Source organism: Crinia signifera, chromosome 2 (genome assembly GCF_055691185.1).
Source record: "Crinia signifera chromosome 2, ASM5569118v1, whole genome shotgun sequence".
NCBI classification, from domain to species: Eukaryota; Metazoa; Chordata; class Amphibia; order Anura; family Myobatrachidae; genus Crinia; species Crinia signifera.
The window spans coordinates 270,730,766-270,758,432 of record NC_139218.1 but is presented as its reverse complement, the minus strand read 5'-3'; the positions used below and the strand labels follow the sequence as shown (position 1 = coordinate 270,758,432).

The window sequence follows — 27,667 nt, the reverse complement described above, 5'->3', positions numbered from 1 at the left end:
TGAAGCTGGCATTAGCTACAGTAGTTGTGGCAAACTATGCTTTTTGATATTTATTAAATAGACTTGGGCTAAAATCTTCATGTTTTCTTAGATCTCTGGTGTAAACAGACCCTGTGTATCTTATGTGTTATCTTTTATTAAATATATTTTATACCAGTGAGATGGCTATTTCCTTTTTATTTGCATGCCCCAGTTTGATCTCACAGGTGAAACAAATGAGCGAGGCCCCTCAGAAAACATTTGGGAATTGAAAGAAACTGTTATATGATTGGCACCATTTGTAGCCGAGTACAGTATGATTTGAAGTCTGCTTATCGTGTTTCTATGGTACTGTCGGGTTGAGTTTTTGCCACCCCTGGTGATATCAGCTAAAGATACCTTTATGCACATGTTTTAACTGTTCTTTGCATGAGTATGGGTATTCACTCTAGTTCAACATCCCCAAACACATTTTCATCAGGTGTTATTGTGTAGAGTTATACTGGACCATTGGTGTTTTATTTATATTCTCCCACATGTAAGACCTTTTATGTTGGCTAAAGAGTCGGATTATAAAGACACCTTTACGTGATTGCTGCTGCATATGGCCGTGTGAGTACGGTACAAATTTCTATTTTACCTTGCTAATACTTAGTGTTGTCTCTCAAGTGCCTTTCACATATGGTGGTTCCAGTAAAGATATATTTATATTCGCATACACTTCTACCCTAGTGTGAGTATGGGTATGCATTTAACTTTGCCTATTTTGGACCGACCCTTAGGATCACTGGTTTCTTTTCTTTTTACTTTGAATAGGAAAGGTTGTGACATACGATCATCTGTACCCACTGGAGTGGCAACTGTCTGAAAACTGAGCCTAGGAATAATAATCACGATTTGACTGTTTTATGTACTAGTGGATTTTGGTGATCCTCATTTGTGGTTAGGCAGCAGGGGCTCCATTTGCACCTTGGGACTTTTTTTCTTATTTTCCTAACTGCAATGTGTTTGGAAAATGACAGTTAGCAGCTGATTGGCTGGAGCACCATTTATCATACACAACAAGTGTGATAACTCACAGTGGGTTTATCACTCATTGGTAAATGGGCCCCTAAAGCTCCTTATCCCATTTTTTTAACTTAACCTGTTAAATTACACAGACACCAAACAATGGGCAGTATTCAATGAGAAAAATTCGCTGTGATTTCTGGAGAGTTTGTGCTTTTCACGCGGTGGAGAGAGGTTTTTTTTCTCCAAAGGCGAGCCACCCTATTCAATGTGAAATATTCTCCGTCTTTCTAAGTGATTCTCGCCGTCTCTCTCCGTGTAGAAATTCTCCATCTTTTGATGGAGAGCAGGAATGTGAACTTTTAAACTAAAAGGGTGTTTTTTTTAATTTTGGTGTCAAAAAATCAGGTGTTTTTTTTCTGTGAAGGGCCATGTTATTTTTATTCATGTGCCTATAGCACATGAATATATATTTAATTTTAAAAAAAATATTTTTTTACATTTTTTTTTTTTTTTTTTTTTACACAGTGCAGCCAGCAGGGGGCCGGAGCGCTCGAGCCGCTCATTAGATATTCATATATTCACTGCACCCGATGCACGTTCGGGTACAGTGAATACTTGGTCCCCCGCTGGCTATAGGGGGGGCAGCCTGTGCTGCCTGGGTCCAGGGGAGCCCTGCTCCCCTCCCCATATCCCCTGCAGCAGCCAAGAGAGACTTTAATCTCTCTTGGCTGCTACGTCCCCCGGCTCCCTGACAGCTCCCTGCCGCGGACGCTCGTCCGCTGCAGGGGTTAAGACTCGCCGCGAGTGGCGGCGAGTCTTTAACACGTTGAATAGGGGGAGCAGGAGTGGCAGCGAGCCCTCCGGAACACGGAGAGTGCACGGCGAGCAAAAAAAAATGCTCGCCGTGCACGGAGAATATTTTCATTGAATACTGCCCAATATAAACATGAGTAAATATATTTACTGTTCCATCAGCAAGGTCAAATGAAAATGCTTAAGTCACGAAAAAAGCCCTCTTCCATGGCATATTGAGATGTACAGTAATATAGCAGACACCAGGCACCCTATGCATCTCAATATAAATGAGAGATCAACTAATAGAACAGATTTCCAAGGTCAATAACAGCATTCCATACAAATATTTTTGAAATGATAATGACTTGTCAAAAATGAAGTTAAAATTAACTAAAAAAATAATATTAAATTGGATTTTGAGATCTTGAGGAGCTCTAGAACGCCAGATGGGCACACACACACACACACACACACACACACACACACACACACACAGCAAAAATACTGTTTACGTCTGAATCTGGTATTATTAAACCATTGAAAGGGTCCAAAAATAAATGCTGTTTTTTTTATTTCAAGAGTTGAACTACAGAAACAAACAAAAAAAAAACAGCAACACATTCTGCGCTTAAGACAACATGTATTTGTGTTTTGCTTTCTATACTGTTGGGACATAAGAATAAAAAATGTATCTGACAGATCCAGGCTAAAGATGTCTACATTTATTTTAAACAGTTTACTAACAGCTTGATCAGAGCTGACAATGTTCCTGTAAACTTGGACTTTCACAAATCATTACATCAGATTGCTTAGCACAAATGTGCAATTTGCTGGGGGGCGACACCTTATCTTTATTTATATAACAACAATGCCCTTTAGAAGAGCTGCCTGTTCCATCAACAAAATATTACATAGAGGCATGCAAGGAGCAAGGTCAATGCTTCTGTAATATTTTATATGATTTCTGGCTACACAGCTCAATCAAAGTAAAAATGACAGTTGATGAATGGCAGAATGTGTTCCACAGACAAACGGAAAAAAACCCACCCCAGGTATTAATGTTCAGCTGAGATTTGGATGTGCTTACTGTATGTCATGAAGGAATAACACAAAAGAACATTATATCTGCATGAACAAAAGCTTTTGCAAATATCCTTGATATTTCACGGTTTTGCTTTAAATTACAATTTCATTGAGAACCTGAATAAGGGTAACTACAGTGTTACATGAGTGGAGAATTGAGGTACAGCAGAATGTAGTGCCACTGCTCCAGTTGCAATATGCATGAGTGGAAGTTGCTATGAGTGTACAGCCTTCTAACCAGCACGCAGAGCACCAGCTTTTTCCAAGACTTTACAAACAGACCATGGGACCCCAATATCTCTAATGGGGCACCGCCAGAGGAGGACTTTCTGCCTAGGGCCCAGCAAGACCCAAGGGGCCCCATAAAGATATCTTTGCAATTCAAAATGATCCCAAAGAAGCATTGCACGACTACCACGTGACATCATGACATCACATGTACCTATCAACACTCCCATAGTCCCTTTGATGTTCTTTGATAGGATAAAAAGGATATTTGGAAACATAAAAGGTTTCATCCGCTATATATGTGGGCAGTCAGTTTGCTTTAAATGTGGCAAATGTATTGAGCTTACGTCCAAAAGACCTAATCCAGATTTGTACACAATTTAGATATTCATGCAGCTAAGCATTTATCAGTAGACTGTGCACCCACCAAGTTAATCTATCGATTCCACCAGCAACCAGCAAAAAAAATATAGTGCGATGGATTGTTGAGGAGGGCCCCAATTTTGTATCATGCCTAGGGCCCCATGAGGTCTAAATCCACCTCTGGTGCCTGCACACAATCTGTTAGTCATGGTTGAGCTGTGGAGGATACCACCATGAAGTTAGGGGTTTGCACAACTGTAGCATGCTGTAACCTACTAAGGATGCAGTGTCAAATGGAGTGTCATGAAGATAAGATCATCATCATGCAGCAGCGGGCTGTGTCTTTCACTCATCACTTCTCTGGCTGACACAACTTTAGGGAGATTGCAAGATTCTCCTAGGAGTCTGGGAAATCAACCACTATTATGGAAGTCTGGCAGAGTGTTGAAATATAATTCTGTTACAACTGGAAAGGGGGAAGCACTACATATCAACATTCAGTATCTCAGCATAAGAATGTCTACATGGATAAGAGTTTGAGCATTTACACATTGACATAGTAGGGCTAATTCCTGTCTGTACACACTTGCCTATACAGCTGTGACTTTTCAGACTATGGAATTGCTGATCTTATCAAGTGAAGGGGACTACTAGACATTACGATAGATGCCTACTGGAGATATCACAAAGTCATAAGCAACTTCATACACATATGCAACACCAATACAATGACAAGGAACATATACTTTTTGAGTGAGTCTATGGTGACACAAACTGGATGTGGTAGTAGTGTTGCTGGCTCCATGTTTCTTTACATACATCATGAGAGCTGAAAGCAGAGACACACACCCCAGGAATGGCCATGACGCACCTGCATTTTGCTGCCACTCGCCATTACATCCACGCCAATCACTGCGTTAAAGATCTCACTTTCAGTGACATTGTAAAAGTAGACATGTAGTTGGACTCAGCAACAGTAACTTGTGATGTGTACATACATGTAAATGTATAACAGGAGTGACTATAATTGCGCCGTTGGGTAAACATCGGCATTGCATGAATTAGGCTATCGACATTTACAATGTGGACATTATGGCATGTCAACATTATGCCATAGTTGAGATTGTTAATGTTGAAATGTTGACATTCTGTCCATTAGGACAATTTTGAATTTCGGCATCCGGAACTTGGGCCTAAGTCAGCTTGGAATGTACTGTAGTTGTGCGAGTCCTCTCACAAAAACAACGCATGTTGGCAGGGCCTGGGCCCTGCATGCTGGGTCTCACCCAGGGATGTGCCTTTAAATATTGAGGACACATAACCTATGTATGAAGCTGGCCATGTTTCATGTCACAGCCCTCCCCACCAGCACTCTGGACACGCATGTCTTGTATAAACCACACAAAACGCAGGCCCCCACAATGAGCCATTGCTGCAACTCGTCAGCTCGGAAATTTCTGGAGTTTATAGTTTGTCATACCAGGCATTCCAGGTGTTTGAGAAAGGAAAGGGGGGCCCTGCCTATTTTGTCAGTCCCGGGCCCAGGGCCGGTGTAAGGCTTCCCAGCACCCTAGGCAAAACTTCAACCTACTGCCCCCCCTTCATACTGCCACCAATAACCATTTTACATCCCTTAATGCATGCCTGCCTAACATTCTGGATTGGCAGGGAGCCTCACAAAAATTGAGGGATCCTCCCAGCCCCCCAGGAAGGTGGGCAAGTCCCCTGCTTTCCCTGGAGCCCCCCAGCACCCTCGCCTTTACCACCCACAACAGAGTACATGGAAGAGGGGGCAGCAAAGTAGGGAAGTAAGCCTCAAGAGAAAATATAGAGGTGAGGTCTTAGAAGTTCCACAGCAGTCACCTGCATTAAATACACAGGGATCCTCAAAGACGTCCTTGATCTTTTGATAGGCAGACTTGGTGGTGCCCCCCTAGATCCCGGCGCCCTAGGCAGCTGCCTAAAGCTGCCTAGTGGTAGAGCCTGCCCTGCCCGGGCCCCACAATTTCTGATGGCAGCCCTTGGTACTGATATGGTAGATTTTAACATGTACTATAATGAAAGGATGCAACGACTAACAATCAGAATTTCAAAATAGATGATCCTCAATATGTATAGCAGATATGCAAGTCAGACTGTCCCTGGCAGCACTTGAAACTCACATGCCACATCTTAATATAAATAAGCCCTACAAAAACAGATTGAAATAATTATGACAGAGGGAATGTTATGCAAAGTAGGGATTGTTGTCATCTCTTTCAGAAAGCGAGTTACCACTGGATGGAATTTGTTAATATATTGAAAGTACGTTCCAACTGAACCTTGCATAGAGATAGTAGCTCACTGCTCTATTTCTTAGTTGTTTATTAGACAACAATATAAGCACCACCCACACTTAGTGCTTACTAATTATAAAGCACCATTCTCTCCATTTTGATTACAGGGAGTCTCTAATAACCAATTATCCATAACTTTACATCCTCTCTCCCCTCCCTGTTGTATTCTTTCCCGTACCCAATCTTTTTCTTTGTACTTATTTCAATACTCTTAACAATACTATACCATCAATAAATTTCATTGGAACTGTGTCTTTATTTTTTTCAATCTAGATTTTTTTGTATTTTAGATTTCACTAGGTTTTATTGTACTAATTATAAAATGTGATAAATAATGAATCATACTTACCTACATTTTATTGCTCCTGAAAATGGACTGTGATGCCATTAAGCCCCCATTTCAAATGATTTGTGAGTTTGCGAAGAGGGGGCCGGGCTAAAAGTATGTGAAATTATGCAATTTGCATAATTTTAGATACGTCCCCTCCCCGAAGCTCTACGACTGCCGACATTTGGCTCGGCTGACGAGGGGAATGTGGGGGTCCGGCGAGGATGTGGGGTACTTGCCTACCTTTCCAGGGAACTGGGAGGGGGACCCTATATCGGGAGCCAAACTGGAAGGGTAGACAAATATGTAATGGATAAAAATGTGCAATCTTGTTTGTTATTACTTCTTACTTTGAAAAGAGGGCATGTGCAGTGTGTATTGTAATATTATGGATACACTTTAGTGATTACAGTACGTACCCGAGGAAATGTGGTGAAGCGGTCCAGCTCTTCCACAAAGCAGAACATCTGCAAGCTGATGGCCGACATTACAATGAGCAGACTGGCAGTGAATACCACTAGGCTTCCTAGTTTTTTACCAGGTCCAAATATTTTATATACAAAGTCTTCCAGAGCTGGTGATATCTTGATAAGTCGAACCACCCTTAGAACCTGCAAAAATAAAATGCCATATGCAATATTTTCTTAACAATTATGCACAAAACACTTATTACATTTAGTTTTAGTTAGTGCATGCAGAGTTTGCTTGCGACAAATGTTAATGGAAAAGGGCTGTGAGTGAGAGTATATGTTGACCAAATAGTGTAAAACATAATGTCCATTTTTCTATACCGCAATATAAATTGAAATATTTAATCAGCTTTCCCTAGGTGTGTCTTTCTTTTAAAACTACAATTTCTTTGACTCTGAAATTGCACCACTGCATACTGAAGTAATTGCTTCACAACTAACTTGGGCCTAATTCAGAATTGATCGGAGGACAAATTTGATCTCAAAATGGGCAAAGTCAGACCCAATTTCCCCTGAGCTCTCCCGGCAGCTCCCCGGGAGAGCTCTCTTCTGATTTGCCATTTTTTACATGAGATTAATCAGTTTTTTTTTTTCTAAAGACAGGCTGGCCATTGATTGGCAGAGTGTGCTCTTTTAGCCAATCAGTGGCCTCCCATCTTATTCCGTTTTCTATTGTGGACGTCATTAACAAACATATCACGTCAGCCCTGCAGCACAGCAGATGGCCAATATATCTGTAGATATATTGCGGCATCAGGATATGTGTATGGTCTGCAGCCCACCAGACTGCCGGTCCACCAGCCACATATAGACTCGCAGATCGGCAGTCTGGCTGAATGATCAGCCTAGTGTGTACTCAGATACATTGGGAGGAAAGACAAAAAAACAAACAGCTTTGTATTTGGAATAAACCATGTTGCAATGCAAGGGGCGTGAATACATTTTTTTTTTTTTTTGCATGCAGGGTCAATGTTGGATTGCTTTTGCATGTAGTGCACAAATGCTGGACTGGTGTATTTTTTATTGCAATTCAGATTCCAGTTTGGATACACCTCACAACTAAAGCTGTCTGCACCTTTTACTGTACATGTGCCCCATCTGCAGTGAAAACTGGTTTTGTTAAGGTGCACAGTTGGCTTTGCTCTCAACCAGTATCACCAAATATCCATAAAGCTTTCGTTATACGGTTATACCTGTCCAGTGTATTCTTTCAAATAACAGTTAATTAAAATATAAAGTAAATGATCACGTACCTGAAAGTAGGTAAACTGAGAGTGGTAAAGAACTGGATAAATGTGAAGAGTTGTTCCAACTACAAGGAGTAGTTCAAATTTGTGAAGGGAGGAGCTAATATAGCCCGTAAATCCTAGGCACCAAATCTTCAATAGAGCTTCCAAGTCAAAAAGTACAGTGAATGCTACCTGTGGAGAGAGGAAAATAAAGACACTAACTATGACTAATATTCTGTATAGACAGCTAAGGAATTCACAACATTTTATATGAGTTGATAGATTACCCTTAAATGCACACCCTTCTAATTCTTAACTGTTATGTTTAAGAACATGTTTAAAATACAAAAAAAAAAAAATGATATTATTGAGCAACATATTTTTTGTCACAAAAAAAATAATGTCTCTCATTTGATGACATTAATTTGATCTCAAGCCTTAACCCCTTGAGTGGTGGGTTTTGCTGGGACAGGACAAACCTACCAGGGCAGGTTTGTCCTGCCCCAGCAAAACCCACCACAGATCGTAGGAATGCCGCTGTCCTCCCCCCCCCCCCCCCCCCCCCGCACGGCTTGTCCGCCTCTGAAACAGCCAGGGCGCCCGGCAGTCTAACCCCCCCGCCCGCAGCCGCAGCCGCAGCCGCTGCCGCTGTCTCCCCGGCCGCCCGACTCCACGCTGGAGAGGGGAGGGGAACGCATCGTGCGTTTCTCCGTCCCCTCGCCCACGTCACTGGGCTGCCGCTGTCAGCCAATAGGAGCTCGGGCGCGGGATAGGAGAGAAGCACGATGCGCTCCCCTCCCCTCTCCAAGTAAGTTTGTTACTGGGGGCATATGTTTGTGACACTGGGGGGCATATATCTGTGGCACTGGGGGGCATATATCTGTGGCACTGGGGGCATATATCTGTGGCACTGGGGGCATATATCTGTGGCACTGGGGGCATATGTTTGTGACACTGGGGGGCATATATCTGTGGCACTGGGGGGCATATATCTGTGGCACTGGGGGCATATATCTGTGGCACTGGGGGCATATGTTTGTGACACTGGGGGGCATATATCTGTGGCACTGGGGGGCATATATCTGTGGCACTGGGGGCATATATCTGTGGCACTGGGGGCATATATCTGTGGCACTGGGGGCATATATCTGTGGCACTGGGGGCATATGTTTGTGACACTGGGGGGCATATATCTGTGGCACTGGGGGGCATATATCTGTGGCACTGGGGGCATATATCTGTGGCACTGGGGGCATATATCTGTGGCACTGGGGGCATATATCTGTGGCACTGGGGGCATATATCTGTGGCACTGTGGGGCATAATTGTGGCACTGTGGGGGCATATATTTGTGGCACTGGGGGCATATGTGTGGCACTGTGGGGGCATATATTTGTGGGACTGTGGGGGCATATATTTGTGTCACTGTGGGGGCATATATTTGTGTCACTGTGGGGGCATATGTGTGGCACTGTGGGGGCATATATGTGGCACTGTGGGGTATATATTTGTGGCGCTGTGGGGGCATATCTGGCACTGTGGGGGCATATTAGTAAACAGCATCGGTTGTGCGGCAGCGGCACATGGGGCATAATGTGTAATGGGCATTACGATGTGGGGAGTATTGTGTAATTGCCATCACAGTGTGTGGTCTAATGGGCATCTTGGTGTGCGGTGTAATGTGTAATTGTCATCACGGTGTGCGGCGTAATATGTAATCGTCATCACAGTGTACGGCGTAATGTGTAATTGGCATCACAGATAAATAGTGTATAATGATTTAAGTAGCCTGTCATTGTGAGGCGTACTAGGTCATTGTGTGGCCTTCAGCCAGCCAACTTAAGTGCGGGAGGACAATAACAATTCCTGCAGCAACCAATGTCTGGTCTTGCAGGTTGCAAAAGTGTGATATAAGGTAATTGTTTTCCTGCTAGACCACGCCTTACATTAAGCCACACCCCTTTTAATATCAAGCCACACCCCCTATTTCGGCGCGCGCCTTCGGCGCGCGAAATTACTATAATACCATGCTATGTATTGGGGGGGGGGGGGCGCATTTTTATTTCTTCGCCCTGGGAGCTAAATTGTCTAGAAACGGCCCTGGGCATAGCATACCTCCCAACATGACCCTCTCCAGGAGGGACACAATGCTCTGTTCCTGTACTTCACTCTTAGGGCGGTATTCAATGAGCCGGAATCGCCAAGTTTTATGGCGATTCCGGGGTTTTTTCGTGGCTGACGGTGATTTTTGGAGCTCCAAATGCGAATCACCGTATTCAATGAGCTAGAATCGCCGTTGACGACCGGTGAATGAAGCTGCAATCGCCAAATGTTTTCCTGTACAAATCGCCGCTTTTTGTGTATAGGATTTTTCATGGGGAATCGACGGTAGTTGAGGGGAATCGCCAAAAGTGTATTCAATGTGAAGTTGGCGATTCCTTTTTCTTCTTTCATATCGCCGTTCCTCTCCGAGTGCCCCTCGTCATCTTTTTATGGTGAACTTTTATAGGAACATGTCAAATAATTGGTTTTAAGTGCTCTATTTAACTATGCAAGTCTAATGTATTATTATTTGCTGCCCTTGTGTGATGTCATGGTCGTAGAAGTGCTATACAAATATATATTTAATTTTTTCAGGTATTTTTTTTTTCTCCCACAAAGCACTGTTCTTACCCATGGTGCACCTCACTTACCCATGATTCTCCTCCCCACCTCACTCCTTCGTTTGCCCTTTGACCAGATTTCCCAGCGTTTGCCGTCTGCTGTATGGGAAGCGTTTGTCCAGGGTAATTTGCTTGTTTCTAGCATTTATCTGCGATTTTTTAAACAACTGACTACATTAATGAGGCTGTGTAGGGAAACGCCGGTATGGCTGAGAATCGCCGTTAGGGCCGGCGATTCTCAGCCACGTTGAATAGGGTGACTTGGCGACTCCCCACGAATCCCCATGCATGGCGATTCACTGCTAAAAACCGGCGATTGGCAGGCGAATGTTAAATCTGAATCACTGTAACCAGCGATTCAGGACATTGAATACCGCCCTTAATGTATGATTGCCATCACCTGTGTTGAACAGGTTAAGTAATAAGAATGGTGTCTGAACACAGGTGATGTCAATCATAAATGCAGAGGAAAGTCCAGAAACAGAGCAGGAGAGGGTCATGTTGGGAGGTATGGCATAGAGAAATTAATTCACCTACCTCTGCATGCATAGCTCCCAACATGACCCTCTCCAGGAGGGACACATTGCTCAGCTCCTGGACTTCCCTCTTAATTATGATTGCCTTCATCTGTGGAGAAGCACCTTTCTTATTAGTTCAAAAACAGGTGATGGCAATCATACATTAAGAGGAAAGTCCAGCAGCAGAGTAGTTTGTCCCTCCTAGCATGGGTCATGTTGGAAGGTATGTGCATGACCACTTTAAGCCCTGCTTGTATATGAGCCTGAAGTGTACAGTAAAATGACAGCAGTAGTGCTACTAGTACACCTGACATACTAGACATCCAGCAATGAGAAAACCTTAATATCACTGAAGTGTCACACAGCTGGTTAGCCTCACATATCTCTAGGGAGAAATCACCCCTCCATACTCTGATACTATCAGACGGCTGCAAAAGTGGCATGTGCTGCTTTCCATGTGATGCTGGGCAAGAGTCCACATGGACTGATGCCCAGCATGTGGGGCAGGTGATTAATGGTTAACCCTCTCTGATTCAGATCTGAAAAAGCTAAAGAAAATATCCAGACAGCACAAGAATGCAAGTGTAGCTTTACCCAAATCGAGGAGAACATGCGAAATCGGCTTTAGAATCTGCAATCAGCAAATTATTATTATTGTTTCAAATCATTACTGGAATTAAAAGCAAAGCTTTTGGAGGATGAAGAGCAAACTAATGAAGTGTATGAGGTTTCCAAGCAGTTCTCTGTATGCTACAAATGCAATGGGTCATTTTACTAAGATGGGAGTTCTATTCAAGAATCAAGATGGGATGTTGCCCATAGCAACCAATCAGATTTTGAGGAGGAAATTTACTAAGATGCAAGTTCTATATTTTACATGGGAAGTTGCTATGGGCAACCAGATACTGGGCCTGATTCTAGTTGGTTTGAAAAAGCAAGCTTCTTTAATGGACAAAACCATGTGCACTGCAGGTGTGGCTGATGTATCATGTACAGAGAGTTACATTTGGGTGTTATTTTGTTTCTGTGCAGAATAAATACTGGCTGCATTATTTTGACACTTCAAGTTAGATTTAAGCTTGAACACACCCCACCCAAATCTTAAGCTGTGTACACACGGCTGCGATAGGGGCTGATATCGCTGGGAATATGGTCGCTGGTGACCATATTGCCAGTGATGGGAGTGTGCCCCGGCGTCCCGTTTTCAGCCCCGTTCTAATCGCTGGTCACAGGAGCTTGCTCCTGCGACCAGCTGATTACCTCTGCGGCACCGCCGGCAGAGGTTTCTTTTCATCAGCGACATCTCTGGTCGCCGATGAAAAGGGGGCATTGATCGATATATCGCACACTGATATATCGCCCGGCGATATATCGCCCCGTGTGTACGCACCTTAACTCTCTCTGCACATGTTACATTTGCCCCACCTGCAGTGCACATGGTTTTGTCAATTAAAGGAGCTTGCTTGTGCAAACCAACCAGAATCAGGCCCACTATCTATTATCCTCTAGATTCTGGAAGGTGCTAAATAAATAAGAAGTAGATTCTGATTGGTTGCCCATAGCAATGTCCCATGTGAAATAGATCTCCCATCTTAGTAAATCCCCCCCTAATTGTGCACATTAGTTCCAGCAATGCTGGAGGTTTTCCTCTTTATTAGCTAGTGGGTAATTTATTAATAAATACATATGATGCAATTTATTTAGCCGGGCTCGTATAATTACATACAAGAACCTGGAATGAGCACTGGGCGATTGGTGATATTGGCGTTTGCACTAGGCTTGCTGACTGAGAGGGTCTTATATTAACAAAGAACTGGATAAGAAATGTAGTACTTGCAGGAACAATAAAACAGTCATTTTTTACAATTGTGCGAGCAGCTCACATATGAAGTTGTCATCCCAAACAATAGATTTTTTTCCACCGAAGTAGAAATGTTGCTTTGACTCAGTTTGGTTACTTTACTTGATGTAAATGCTTAAACCAATACTCCTTGGTAGTAGTTTACTGTCATCTTAATAATAAGGAAGTTGTCTTGTTTCAACAACATTAGTAGAGCCGTAACTTAACCATTACAATATGTATATACTACCAGGGTTTGTTCAGTCCAATCTGCGCAGATATGTTTGTCCTGGACACACTGAATATTGGGCCTTATTCAGGTCAGTGTCACCCACCGCCCTGCCAAATGCCCCCCCCCCGCAGCCTGCATCCCCTTGATAGCATGTGAGGGGATGTGTATGAGAACATTTGATGATCGCTGACCATCAAATTATTTCTCTCCCTTTCGGTAATAAAAGTCTGAAAAGGGGGCGAGCGCTGACGTCATGTGACATTAGCCGCCTGCCCCGAGCAGGCATTGCCCCACCTGCATTCCCAGGGGAACCCCCAGCATTTTCATGGGGTCGCCCATAAAACACTGGCCGTTCCCCTGCTCCAGCACCCTCTCCACCCCCACTCGCCCCCCTCTGGCGCAAACGGCCTGGCGAGTGTAAAACTTGCCAAAGCCATCCACTTCCAGGGTTTGCACATGTGTATAAATGTGCATGCGCAAACCCTAAACATCAGGGAAGGGGACAAATTCTGTCCTCTATGAGCGGGTCTGAATCGGCCCCATTATTAGCTGCTGGAATCTGATTTCAAAGTCCTGGGCAAGTTGCACTTATATTAATGTCAGCCTTTTTACGTGTCTAAATGTTCTGTATGGGTGAATGAGTGGCTGTATATCTAGCTGGTTAATGCAAGTTTCATTTTATATTGTACTCAATAGAAAATGTAATATATTGTAATAAAAATAAAATAAAAAAAAACTAGACTTCCAGACATATTTTTGTCTATCAGACAGGGATTCCTCATGAATGAAAGCAAAGTAAAAGCCTGGCGGTCTTACTTCGGGACCATTGTGCTATATACTATAGATGTAAAGCTATCTGATGATACAGCAACAATGCTGACTCTGCTTTGCCTGTAAGTACTGCTGTAATCTTCAATGTGTCAGGAGGCGTCAGATCATTGATGCCCTTTGGCCATTGGTCGTGTTTTATTGCGTCCCATTAATCCCATCTATTTCTTAGAAGCTCTCATCTAGTACAGCATTCAGATTGGTATATTTTTTCCTGCGCTATAGCGCGCTTACCAAAAATATGTTCTTAATCTGGCTGTCACTGGTACAGGTTATTGCTTTACATTGTTAGTTCCATAATGCATTTAAATACAAAATCTGAGGGGGTGTGGCCTTGATGGTTGTGTTAGAGAATATAAGCAAACCCATGTATAATTTCCCTGGGTCATTTATGGTATACTGTCATTGGGTACCTTAGTAGCACAGACAGTATATTGGTTTGATACCCTTAGGTCGACACCTATAAAAGGTTGAAATGGCTTAGGTCGACATGGACTATAGGTGAGCAGGGACTTTAGGTCAACATGCCAAAGATCAACATGGTTTTTAAAAGTTTTTCGGGGGGAGTCTTTGGGACACACCCTAAAGTATAGACCAGGCAGATACCTGGGAATAGCACCATATTACTTTACTAACTAACCTCAAGTCTACCAGTAGTGTGCTGCCAATCATGCTCCAGACTTTGGTGCACTGTGAGCGACATTGCAGAGCAGAATCTACACATGTATAGTGCAGCATCTGCAGATACGATGGGTACAAAGGATTATTATCTCAATTTATAGCCTAGTACTAGATACATTTAGACATAAAATATGTATCTGGTGAACACTTCATACTAGTTGGTTTAACCAATTTTATCAAAATTGTATATACTGTATATACAGTACATACAGTACACGACTTTCCAAAAAATTGTTAATCTGTGTTTTTTTTGTTTTTTGTGAAAATTTATAGAAACAGTGTCTGATCACTACACGTTCTACCTGGCTGCCCTTCTTTAACACTAAGGGGGTTATTCAGACCTGTCCTTTAGCGTGTCCTTTAATCCCTCAATCCTCCTAAAGGACACGCTACTGGAACATAGGGACCTTCATACAGGTCAGTTTGTTTCCTAATGTGAATGGTATATACCGCTGGTTGTTTTTGGAGTACATTGGAGGATACGCTTCACCCAAAGATACCTTTCCGTGAATTTAGGGACTAGTCCCCAGGTCAGTAAATACTGTGTACGTGGAGTGGTGAAATAAGAAAAATTGGATAAAGAAAATGCTATGTGTACATAGGGACCCACACTCAGGTCAGTGTGGTCCAATAAGGAACCCTCTGAAATTCCAGTAAATCTTGTGGACAACAGAGAGGATATTTACCCATAGTACCACAAATCACCATTTGAATCAGCGCCGGGTTATTGTCCATTTCTTTTGGTTGTGTATATGAAGGAGTGGTGCTCCTTGGACAAGAAACCAGGCAGCAGTTATTGAGAGCGCAGTAGAGCTGAGAAAAATATATTATTGTATAGCAGACAACACATACAGGTACATGGCAGCATTGTGGAGGCACAAAATGATAGGAGGAGTCTAAAATAACAGACAATCTAACAGATTTCTCAGACTCCTTGAATCACTGACTGGGAAGTGTCATCAGCCTGATGGTCAGCAACATGGAGTCATGACCCCATGCTGAGTAGGTCAGGACCCACAGTTTGAGTACCACTGGTCTATGGAATTTCATAACTTTTTTTATATATATTTTTTTTAACTCAGAAATTTAAAATTTCACTGTAAGAATAAATATTGGATTTTTTTAAATGTTTAATGAAAATGTTCTGCTTTGTGCAAAATGCAAAAAATATTTTTATTTACCAAAAAGTGTTTATACTTTTAACTTAGGTCAAACTACCTTGTTACCTTAAAAAAACATGAAAAATATCAACATATAAATTCCATTTTTTTATGCTTTTGTCTTCATGGATTGGGATTCAGTTGGGATTCTAATTAAATAGGGGACTGGATTGGGGCAACACACAGTGAAAAGGGGACCTTAAGGGGGTGACACACAGGGTGCAGTGACTGTAGAGGGGGGCAGCAACACAGTGTGCAGAGGACTGTAGGTAACGCAGGATGCTGGATATAAACATGGAATTAGACTAAAAAAATCACAGTTCCCTGTGTGTCACACAACCCCACAGACCCTGCGTGTCACCCCCACTACAGTCCCCCGCACCCTGTGTGCCCCCCCCTCCTACAGTACCCTGCACCCTGTGTGTCACCCCCTACAGTACCCTCCACCCTGTGCAGTGGCAAACGCAGGATTTTCAGAAGGGGGTTTCCAGAGGGGCGGAGCAAAGCACGGAGATGGACACTTAGGTGGCCCAGTATATGCCGGGTCAGTTAAAGTATTAGAGATAGACCAAATGTATATTAATAATAATAATAATAAATATATATATATATTTATATATATACTTACATATATATACATACAGGGGCATCAACAGCAGTGTAGACCCCTGGGCATAGCAATGTATTGGGGCACCTAACGATCCTCCAGCAGTAGGGGTGGGGGAAGCTTTGATGTCCCCCGGGTGGTAGGGGGTATTATATCAACCGCTCAGCATGTAGGGCCTTTATCAGTAATTTCCACTAATTACACCTTTACTGCACAGATGGTGGGAGATGGGGTGGGAGAAGGAGGCATTGGGCTGAATGAAAGGGCCCTGATACATAACTTCCAGGGTGGTAGAGGATGTTTAATATGCAGAGGAAGGGTGTAGAGTGGAGTGGGCTTATTATTCATAATTTTCTGGTGGGAGGACAGCTTGCTTGACTGCAGATATCGCCAGTTTCCAGAAATGGATTTCTTAGATTTTAATGGAATTAAAAACTATAGAATCCCACCTACCAAATGGTATTGGGGACTAGGGGATCAGAGTTCTGGAGGCAGAGCAATCTGCCAACAAGAATATAAAACTACATACCAGGTGTGTGGAGCTGGAGCAGTAATAAGCTGCTGGAAGGCTGATATCTCTGGTTCTTGGAACAATAGAGACAAGCTACTAGTGTCTATCAAAGAAGGAGAGTCCCAGCTTTTGGAATATATGATCAGAAAAGCTCTAAGTCAGACAGAACCTGAAATATCTGATTGAGAAGAGCAATTAACAGGCTTGGATGGGGACCACTGCTTTGAAGTCAGATATCTCTGGTTCCCAAGGGCCGATTTTTAAAATACGGTACTTGTGTAGTTTCACGGCGCCGCCGCGCGCACACTCTGTCTCTGAAACTTGGCAGTGCCGCTCTAGCTATAATGTAATGTAACGTAGCGCTGCGCGTACCACTCTAGCTGTAATGTAATGAAATGTACCGTGTAAACAGGACACAAACGGGGCTTCTAAACCGCACACCCCGTGTCGTCATTACTGTCTCAGGTGTATGAGTGTGCAGGTGTGAATGTGTTCCTGAAACAGCACCACTATCCACGCCAACCCGAAGCGTGGCGAGCGGCGGCGGTACGCGTCCTACGATCTTTTCATACCCCCACTATCCACGTCGCGTGGAGTTGAGAATAGAAAGTGTGGCGAGCGCAGCGAGCCACCGAGCCCGAAGCATGGCGAGCGCAGCGAGCCCCGTGAGGGGACGCGGACACTTGTGAAGCACGCGAGGGGACGCGGATACCTGTGAAGGTATCCGCGTCCCCTCGCGGGGCTCGCTGCACTCACCACGCTTCCGGCTTGGTGGCTCGCCACACTTTCTATTCTCAACTCCACGCTGACGTGGATAGTGGGGGTATGAAAAGGTCGTAGGACGTGTACCGCTGCGCTCGCCACGCTTCGGGTTGGCGTGGATAGTGGGATTTACAAGGTTGACAGCTGTTGCGTCGACTAGTGGCAATGTGGACAGGTTTTAATAGTGTACCCCTAGACCCACCTAAATTTAGATGCTTTAGCATCTAAATTTAGATGTACCCCTAGACCCAACTAAATTCAGGCGCTTTAGCGTCTGAATTTAGATGCCCCACCACCTTAGCGTCTAGCAGGTAGTCGGGTTTCAGACACTTTAGCATCTAAGTCCAGAAACCCCGGCTTCTTAGCGGCTAGCAGTTAGTCGGGTTTCAGACGCTTTAGTGCCTAAGTCCAGAAACCCCGGCTTCTTAGTGGCTAGCAAGTAGTCCGGGTTTCAGACGCTAAAGCGTCTAAGTTTTAGCGTCTGCATGGGGGACACGACCCATTCGTAGCGGCTAGCAGGTAGTCGGGTTTCAGACGCCTTATCGTCTGAATCCTGACTCCCCCTTCTTAGTGGCTTGCAGGTAGCCCGGTCTTCAGATGCTTTTGCGTCTAAATTTAGCGTTGTGCTGGGTGTGGGCCCCCGTTGTCAGCAGTGCGCAGGGCTGCCTATTTCACTGTGGAACTACAAGTACCACAGTGACCTGTCAGCGCCTGGGCAGCGCGCTGCTGCTGCCCGGCGCTACGCTGATAACGTAGCAGCGATGCGCAGGGCTGCCTATTTCACTGTCGAACTACAAGTACCACAGAGACCTGTCAGCGCCTGGGCAGCACGCTGCTGCTGCCCGGCGCTACGCTGATAACGTAGCAGCGGTGCGCAGGGCTGCCTATTTCACTGTCGAACTACAAGTACCACAGAGACCTGTCAGCGCCTGGGCAGCGCGCTGCTGCTGCTGCCCGGCGCTGCGCTGATAACGTAGCTGACACAGCTAGAGCGGCACGCGCACAGTCAGACACAGCTAGAGCGGCACGCGCACAGTTAAACAGAGCCTCTGGCAGGCTGCCAAGTTTCAGAGACAGAATGTGCGCGCGGCAGTGCCGTGAAACTACACAAGTACCTAAAATTCTTGTACCCATGGAAAGAGGGGACCGTCAGCTTTCAGGCTAGGGCCCTTAAACTCCTGGGAGGGGGTACTCAGAAACCCCCCCCCCCCCCCTGCGTGCGCTACTTTTGTGTGTCACAAACCCTACAGTCCCCTGCACCCTGTGTGTCACCAGCTATACAGTCCCACCTGCGTGTGACCACCTATACAGTCCCCTGCACCCTGTGTATCACCACCTATACAATCCAATGCATCCTGTGTATCACCCCCTATAGTCCCCTGCACCCTGTTTGTAACTCCCCAGCAGTCTCCTGTACCCTGTGTGTCACCACCTATACAGTTCCCTGCACCCTGTGTGTCACTCCCCTACAGTCCCCTGCACCCTGTGTGTCACACCCCCACAGATCCTGCATGTCACCAACTTTACAGTCCCCTGCACCATGTGTTTCACCCTCCCTACACCCTGTGTGTCACCACCTATACAGTCCCCTGTACCCTGTGTCTCACCCAGGGCAGCCGAGAGGAATGCCAGGACCCGGTAAAATATTGGGGGCACGACCTAAGTGTGGGAGGTGTGGCCACCTCCTACACTTAGGCCACACACCCAAAATGTTTAGAGGAGGGTGAAAGAAAACTCTAAAAACTCTAAACTAAGCTCAGCACACACCTACAGCATGTGCTGTGCTAACAGCAGGCTCAGTATGAGCTCTCACGCTGTCAGTGAGATGCTCATGCTGAGCCTGCTGTCAGCACAGCACATGCTGTAGGTGTGTGCTGCTGTTGCTACCCGGGAGGGATGGAGTGGGAATCGAGGGGTCTGACCAGGCGGGGCCCCTCCAGCAATTCTGGGCCTGGGGATTTAGTACCCACACTCTCCCCCTCTCGACTGTCCTTGTCTCACCGTCTCTACAGTCCTCTGCACCCTGTGTGTCACACCCCCGACAGACCCTGCGTTCACCTGCGTGTCATATTCAATGATCAGATGGCAAATTGCTTTCTAAGTGATTTTCGCCGTGTGTCACTGTGTATCAATCGCCATCTTTTTATGGTGAACTGGAATGTGAACTTTTAAAATATTTTTTTTTTAATTTGGTGTTAAAAAAAAAGGAATTTTATTATGTGAAGGGGCATGCTATTTAATATATATTTAATTAAAATTTTTTTTTTTTTTTACACATAACAGCCAGCAGGGGGCCGAGAGCCGCTTATTAGATATTCATATATTTACTGCTCCCGATCATTACATATGCACGATCGGGAGCAGTGCAAGCGGCTCCCTACCTGCGTGCCCTGCTAGCTCTCCTGGGGGGCAGCTTGTGCTGCCTGGGTCCTGGGGAGCCCTCCTCCCCTCCACATACATTTTGGGGCAGGCAGGGAGACTTCCATCTCCCTGCCTGCCGCCGTCCCCTGCTCCATGCGGCGTCCGCCGCAGGGGTTAAGAATCGCAGTCAGGGGCAGCGAGCCTCTGTGGTATTGAATACGGTGACAGCGAGGTCTGGCAGCGAAGGCTCCAGCCCTCCGGAACACGGCGACTGTGCAGCGAATCCTAAACAGGAATCGCTGCACATGCCGAGTATTCACAATGAATACTGCCCATAGACTAGATGGGAAAACAGTGTTAAAAAGCCATACAGGAAGTGGCAGAAAAAACTGACAGTTCAAAAATTAGGTTACTCCCAATTCCTAATTTTTTTTACTATTTTACCCTGAAATTTGGCATGCAGCAGTTCGCTTTTAGGGATGACGATTCTTCGCGTTCATGCCAAATTTTACCTCAGTGTGTCCAATCACTTTTGAGGTGTAGTCCTTCAAACACCTTGCCCGCCATCTCAGAAGTTCCCTTTGGGAGAATTCTGTTTGTTCGATTCAGCCTTCATATAAGGGCATGACCGTGCCCTTATACTATATATTGGTATATGGGATTGTTTGTGTAATATCCAGTCCAAGAATTAAATTGTATCTTGTTGGTATGCCAGGTCCCAGCATGCCGCAAAGGAAGATTTCACACTACTACCTGGGGAGAAATAGGTTTAAGAGTAGGAAATTCTGCAGATAAACCTGGGACTATCAGATAATATACCTGTTCTAAGGTTTTCTGTTTTAATGTGTCAGTTTCACATTTTTAAAGAATTGCTCCAGATGTGATAGGTAATATGTAGGGTGGCCAATCCTGGGTTCGGGATCAGTGGGATCCTGGTATTTGGCCCCAACATGTCCAGGATTTCAATCCCAGGATCGGAATGTCCAATCATGGGATTTCGGATTAGAAATGTTGGGCAGCGTCTGATCACCCGCTCAGGTGCTGGCTGGCTCCCGACTTCACGTTTGGCCTGCGCAGCGTGACTTGATCATAGGTCACGCTGCGCAGGCCACAATGCTGCACCTCTGCCACAAAACTCTCTTCCACCTGACCTCTCACAGCCGCAAACAAGCATTTCCAGCATCACACCTGCCGCCTTCTTCCACTCCACTGCCGCCTGCCCGGCTCCACCGCTCCCCCAAGTAAGTCAATGTGCGGGACAGGGGGCAGTTTTCTTTTAGGGATGTCTATCGCGGGATCCCGGCAATCGCGGGATTGAGCATTTTTCAATCCCGATTTCCAGGATTGCAAAAAATACCCCGGTATTGGCATCCCGATTAATATGGTACTACTAGGCCACCAAAAGACAATTCTGTTATGAAATGTACTGTAGTTGTGCTGGTTACTCTATAATGGCAGGAACATATGGTGATACTTTGCACATTTGAGTTCACTTGAAGCAATTTAGAAAGGGCAGAAACCAGAGCCCAGAAGATTTTGCTTTTATGCAAGTCCTGGAAGATTCATCATATACAATTCATCTACATATATACTAAAACAGGTTCTAAACAGATCTGAATTACCTGAAGTACCGGAAAACATCCAAGTGGAAATTAGAACTTTAACGCATGAATTACTTATGTGGTGACAAATCTCTGAATGAAATCAGGACATAAAATGAGGTTTTCCACTAATTATGTTTAATATAACCATGTTCGTACAAGATGTGCCATTTAAGGTTTGAGAAATGTTATATAAGTGTTCCTGTCGGTTGAACTCTTGATGATAATAAGCAGCTTAGCAACCATCATGGATTGCCTTCAGAGGTTCCACTCAAGCATCAGCTCATTACCACTGACATTTTCTTTCTGGAAACTAGCTTCCGGATTACTGGCTGACAGCCTTTATTCATTGTCACACAAAAGAAGTTGAGAATACAGTTGCTGGAGATCTTCAGGGAACCATTTATAGTATATTGAACAGTAACTACATAACCACTTGAAATAGCAATTTGTATACCCACCTCTGCAAGATAGAACTCATCGTACTGTCTTTTAAAGTTCTCTCCCTTGTAGTAGTTGCTGGCAGCTACAATTACATCCACAGCAACCATGCTTAGTATAAACATGTGGAAAATGGACGATCTCATCATTTTCTGCACATAGACACATATAGAAAACAAAAAATACAAAAATTACTCCATGAATTCAGAAAAGGAATTCTTACATATTGTTGATTAAATGTTAATTATTTATTATAAATATATATTAATCTGCAGTCATTTTACAAACTATAAAACTGCAATCACTATGACTTTGATTCATATAGGTGACTTCTTGTTCATAGAGAAGTGAATAAAAGATAAGTCTTCCCCACACATTATGGTGAGTCGCAAGCAATCGCCCCCGTGAGCCCGCTCGGGACCCTCCGGCAGGATCGCATGCGATAGATTGTACTCGGTCCTTTTGCATACAATGTATTGCATGTGTTGCCAGACATGCCTGCCTGGTTTGGCTGCGAGTTGGCAGATTGCTAGTGCAGCAGCTGCAACTCAAAGGTGTGATGTGCACGGGCTGCGCATCGCATTAGACCTGCTGTCAAATACATGGGATTTAGACGTTTTTTATGCGATTAATCACTGCAACCACATAAAAAGTGGCCATATTGCCTCCAATAGCGTATGGCCAGCTTTAGGGTGAAATGTAATAGGGTGAGAGAATCTGCAATCATTTACACTGCAAATCCAGTTTAATTTTGCAGTGTAATGATTGCAGCTGCAAAATAACTTTCTTACCAAATCTCTCACTTTCTGATTCTCTCACCCTATTAGTGTTCATAAACAAAAAGTACAATATAAAGGGTATGCCAGGCTTGCCTACCCTCCCGGAATGGCCGGGAGCCTCCCGGAAATCGTGACCTTCTCCTGGCCCCCTGGGAAGGTGGGCAAGTCTCCCGCATTCTGCTAATTGCCCCCGACCCCCCCTTGCCCGCTGGTGTAATTACCTGAAATCGCGGGTCCGCGGAAAGGGGGCGGGGCTAAAATGACGCGGTTGCTGCATTTTGCTGCATTTAAGCCCCGCCCCCTCTTTGCGGCCCGTGAATCACTGAGTTTTCCGGCATGGGGGGTGGGGCCAAGTGATGTCAGACTTGCTCCCGCCCCCCTGATGTGTTGCCTTCCGGGCTTCTCCCAGAGAGGTGAAATTAAAAGTAGGCAAGTATGGGGTATGCATAGTACCCACATAACAAAGTGTGCATCATATTTTGTACTTCATTTCTTGTTTCATGTGAAACACACAATTTAAAAGATGATAGCAGAAGGCAGTGGTAAACGTCCCATTAAGCATGTGCCTAGTGTGACACTCTAAACACCGCTATGAGTGGAGTGTGAATGGGTAATACACGTACAAAATGCCCCTACAGTATAAGCTTTCCTACTTAGTAGATATGTACTACTAGGTGTTTGAAGAATCCTCTTCAAACACCTCACACTCACATACAGGGCCATCTCTAATTCCACTGCTCCATATATCTCTAACCTCATCTCCATTCATACACCCTCCCACCCTCTACGGCCGGCTGACGACTGTCATCTCTCCTCCACCCTGATCACTGCTTCCCATGCTAGAGTACAGGACTTTGCCCGTGCTGCACCCCTTCAGTGGAACGCACTCCCTCGCTCCATTAGACTCTCCCCGACCTTGCAAAGCTTCAAACGGGCACTGAAAACTCACCTATTCATCAAAGCATACCCTTCCACTGCATAAACCAGCTGGTTCTCCGAGCCCTTGCCTGTTTACATCCTGCTATCTAACCACCACCCACTCGCTTGCACCTCTTGTAATCTGTCTGTCTCCCCTTCCTACTAGATTGTAAGCTCCTCCGAGTAGGGCCCTATTCCCTCCTGTTGTCAAAGCCCACTTCTCTCTCTCTCACACATTTCACTCACAGCTCTCCTATACTCCAACACTCAGTGACCATCTTCGTCTGCATACTCCTCTCCATCATTGGCATCTAGCCTCTAGTTGTATGTTGATTAAATCCTCACTACTTACATTTAAGCTGTAATGTGTATTAATCTGTGGCGCTCTTTATTTGTACTGTATTTTTGTTATTTATTCAATGTTATGCCAAGCTTTGTCTCCCTGTATTGTTCCTTTGTACGGCGCTGCAAAACACTTGTGGCGCCTTATAAATAAAATAATAATAATAATAATAATATGTATAAATAATTAAAATAAAGTGAAATATTATAGTTCAGACTAGTATTATTACTATTATTATTATTATTATTATTATTATTATTATTATAACCAAACAATGAAAAATGAAAATAACAAAATAGGGCAAAGGTGGTGGCCATTACTGTGGTGCCTAAATCCATCCCTGGCAAAAGGTGTACATGAACATACCCGTTGCTGTGCAGGGCTTGAGAATATAACTTGACAAAAAATGAAAGGGTGTTTAAAGCAAATAGATTAATTTTACTGTACACTGGGCCTGATTTAGTATCAGTTGTAGTTTGCGAAAAAAAAATGAAACTACAACTGTCTGCATTGTCTACCATGCTTGGCCCCTCACCGAGATGCAATTGCAATATACAGGTATTTGCAATCGCATCACAGAAATGCATGCACATGGCAGAAATACAATGGACACGCATTCTATGGTAGCCTGCTGTGAAGGCAAGTGCAGGGCCGCCATGTTTTGGCCTGCAAACTGCCTAAAAAATGGTCCAGGATATGGCTGTTAACCAGACCGCATCCAACCAACGCTGTGCTGCCTACCCACTCACTTAGACTGCAGTCACAATTTCTGGAAAAAATGGCTTGTTTGGGGAAAATCATTTTTGGCTTTTTTTTTAATTTTGCTGTGTGGAAACAAATGGCTGATTAATGTTGGCGGGTTGGAATGATATCGTTCTGATGTATGGCCCGCATCATTAACACACAGATATACAAGTATCAAATTAATCAGCAACTTTTACACTGGATGCAAGATAATTTGAAACAAGTAGCCTGGTCCAACGCAAACTTGCTGACTTTTATGCATGCCCCCTCCTCAGGTAGGGAGCAGCATGGTCTGCGTTAGGGGATGTGGCCAGCTAAATAGTTCAGTCGGTAGGAGTGGTTGCATGTAAAAACAGGTTTTGAATAGTATGGGGGGCTACTATGACGTGAATCAGTCCATCTGTTATAGGAGGATTATTGCATGTGTGAAGGAATCCCTATGAAGCTATTTACTCCACATGCAAAAACAGATACAATCATTCTGGTGCACTGTGCCAGAAAGATCACTGGTGTGCCCTCACCCTAACATTTTGAACAGGTACAGTGTGCGCTAGAAGTTAGTAGCATGCAAGAAGTTAGTACAGTAGCATTCTGTTAATTATGAACATTTCAGCAACTAACTGGTATGCTGGCTTCATGCTGATTTAATTGACTGTTATACTTAGCTGTTGCTAGGCTTCAAAAGATATACAGCTTCATAGAAGATCTTCACATTTCAAGTCAACTCAATTAAAGTTCTATTAGTTTCAGGGGAAGATATATTAATCTTTATCACCCTCACATTTATCTCTGTTTAAGGCTTAATACATCTGCCTCCCTAGTTTCCAAGTTAACCGGTTGGTGCAGCTCCTCATGTGAGGCAGCGGGGGGGACGGGAGGACTCTCCCCCCAGCAGTGCTTCGTTCCCTCACCCTCGCACCTCAATATTGGTGCTCAGTTGGAAGAACGGGGCGTGACAAGTAAGAAATTTGAGCCAAATTACGTAATCATAGCCCCGCCTGCGCTTTATAATGACGGTAATGTATTTATTTTATTTCTTTATTTACAGTTTCTTATAGTCTGTTGCACTTTACAACTGGAAACAACAAATATTAAACAAACTGGGTAGAAAGAAACCGACATGGAGGTAGGAGGGCCCTGCTTGCAAGCTTACATAGCATGGCAGTTCCACCAGATTGCAAGACAGTCCTGATGGGATGCAATTAGATGTGAATGCTGCTGGAGGTTATGTGGGGTTCTGGAATACGATAAGCTTGCCTGAAGAGGTGAGTTTTTAGGGAACGCTTGATAGTTTGAAGGCTAGAGGAGAGTCTTAATGTGCGTGGAAGGGCATTCCATAAGGTGGGTGATGCCCGACAAAAATCCTGCAATAAGTGGGAGCGAGTAATGAGTGTGGATGAGAGACGCAGATCTTGTGCAGAGCGGAGAGGTCGGGTGGAAATATATTTTGCGATAAGTGAAGAGATATAAGTCGGTGTAGTCAGAGTAATGACTTTGTATGTAAGTAGAAATATTTTATATTGAATGCGGTAATATACAGGCAATTAATGTAGGGACTGACAGAGCAGATCAGCAGACGATGAACGTCTAGCCAGGAAGATCAGCCTCGCAGCTGCATTCAAAATGGATTGTATTGGTGAGAGTCTTTTCTTAGGAAGATCGGTAAGGAGCATATTGCAATAGTCAATGCGTGATATGATGAGTGCATGGATTAGAGTTTTTTCAGCATCTTGTGTAAGGTATGGACAAATTTTGGATATGTTTTTTAGATGCATGTTACATGATTTACAGACAGATTGAATGTTCCCTGCATCTATAACCCCCAGGGTACATCTAGCCCACATCTGTATGTGTTATGTATATCTGTACTGTCACTGCTTAACTGGTACCTAACAGGCTGTTGCACAGTAATCCAAACGTAATTCCTACTATGCCAGGGCTGGGTAACACTGGCCCTCCAGATGTTAGTGAACTACACATCCCAGGATGCTTTGCATTAGTTTTGCTATGTGGCCATGCTGAAACTGATGCAAGGCATGCTGGGATGTGTAGTTCATCAACATCTGGAGGGACGGTGTTGCCCAGCCCTGTACTATGCGCAAGTATACCTGGCCGATAAAGCTGATTCTGATTCAGATGAAGGACAGCTCAGAGACGAGGATGACTCCTAGGCAGCAAGCTTGTGGCGTAGGTTTAATTGTTGTGTTCTCAACAGCGAAAGAGATATCAGGTTGGTAACTACTCTTGGCTGGTGGGAATATATTAATTCTCTTTTGGAAATGTGGGCATTGTAAAACAGGGGAACCTGCAATTAGGCAGTTATAAATAAACTCTATGAAGAATATTTGAATGTGAGCTATTGAATAGATGCAATATCGTGGGCCACGAAAAAAGCTTTATTTTCACACTTTTTACCATAGAAATCTTTAATCACTGCTAATAGGATACCCCCTAAGTATACTTAGGTCAGACAAGTATATCCTATTAAAGTTAAGCGTCAACCATGAACTTACTTGCCAACTAAGATGTAAACTACATTATAATATGAGGACACAGGTGCAGGGCATAAAGGGCGCATAGAATGTGAATGTTTATTATAAATGTTAACAATGTTGTTATGTATGAACACTATCCGGACTATTTGGAAAATATAAAAAAAAACTATTTCTTTTAAAATAAACATGCGTAATGAAAACACTCCAAAAGGTCAAATTACTTTATTCATGTGGAATAAAAAAATTGACATTTAACATGAATGTATTTAAAAAATATATAACATGTAACATTTATTATATAACATAATGTCAAATACCTAAAAGCACTGACCTAGATTTTATAGATGCTTTAAGATTAATG

The 27,667-nt window shown here is 44.0% G+C and overlaps 1 protein-coding gene across 3 annotated transcripts in view; it reads right to left on the bottom strand.

Annotated features, from left to right (window-relative positions):
• Window positions 1–27,667, bottom strand: part of NALCN (sodium leak channel, non-selective) — a 511,286-nt gene that overhangs the window by 233,030 nt on the left and 250,589 nt on the right. For all 3 annotated transcript variants that reach the window (XM_083168621.1, XM_083168622.1, XM_083168623.1), the window contains 3 exons: window positions 22,048–22,179; window positions 7,847–8,014; window positions 6,543–6,734 (listed from right to left, as the gene is read on the bottom strand). In XM_083168621.1, coding sequence (XP_083024747.1) covers window positions 6,543–6,734; window positions 7,847–8,014; window positions 22,048–22,179 — 492 coding nt within the window. The remainder of the gene's footprint in view (window positions 1–6,542; window positions 6,735–7,846; window positions 8,015–22,047; window positions 22,180–27,667) is intronic.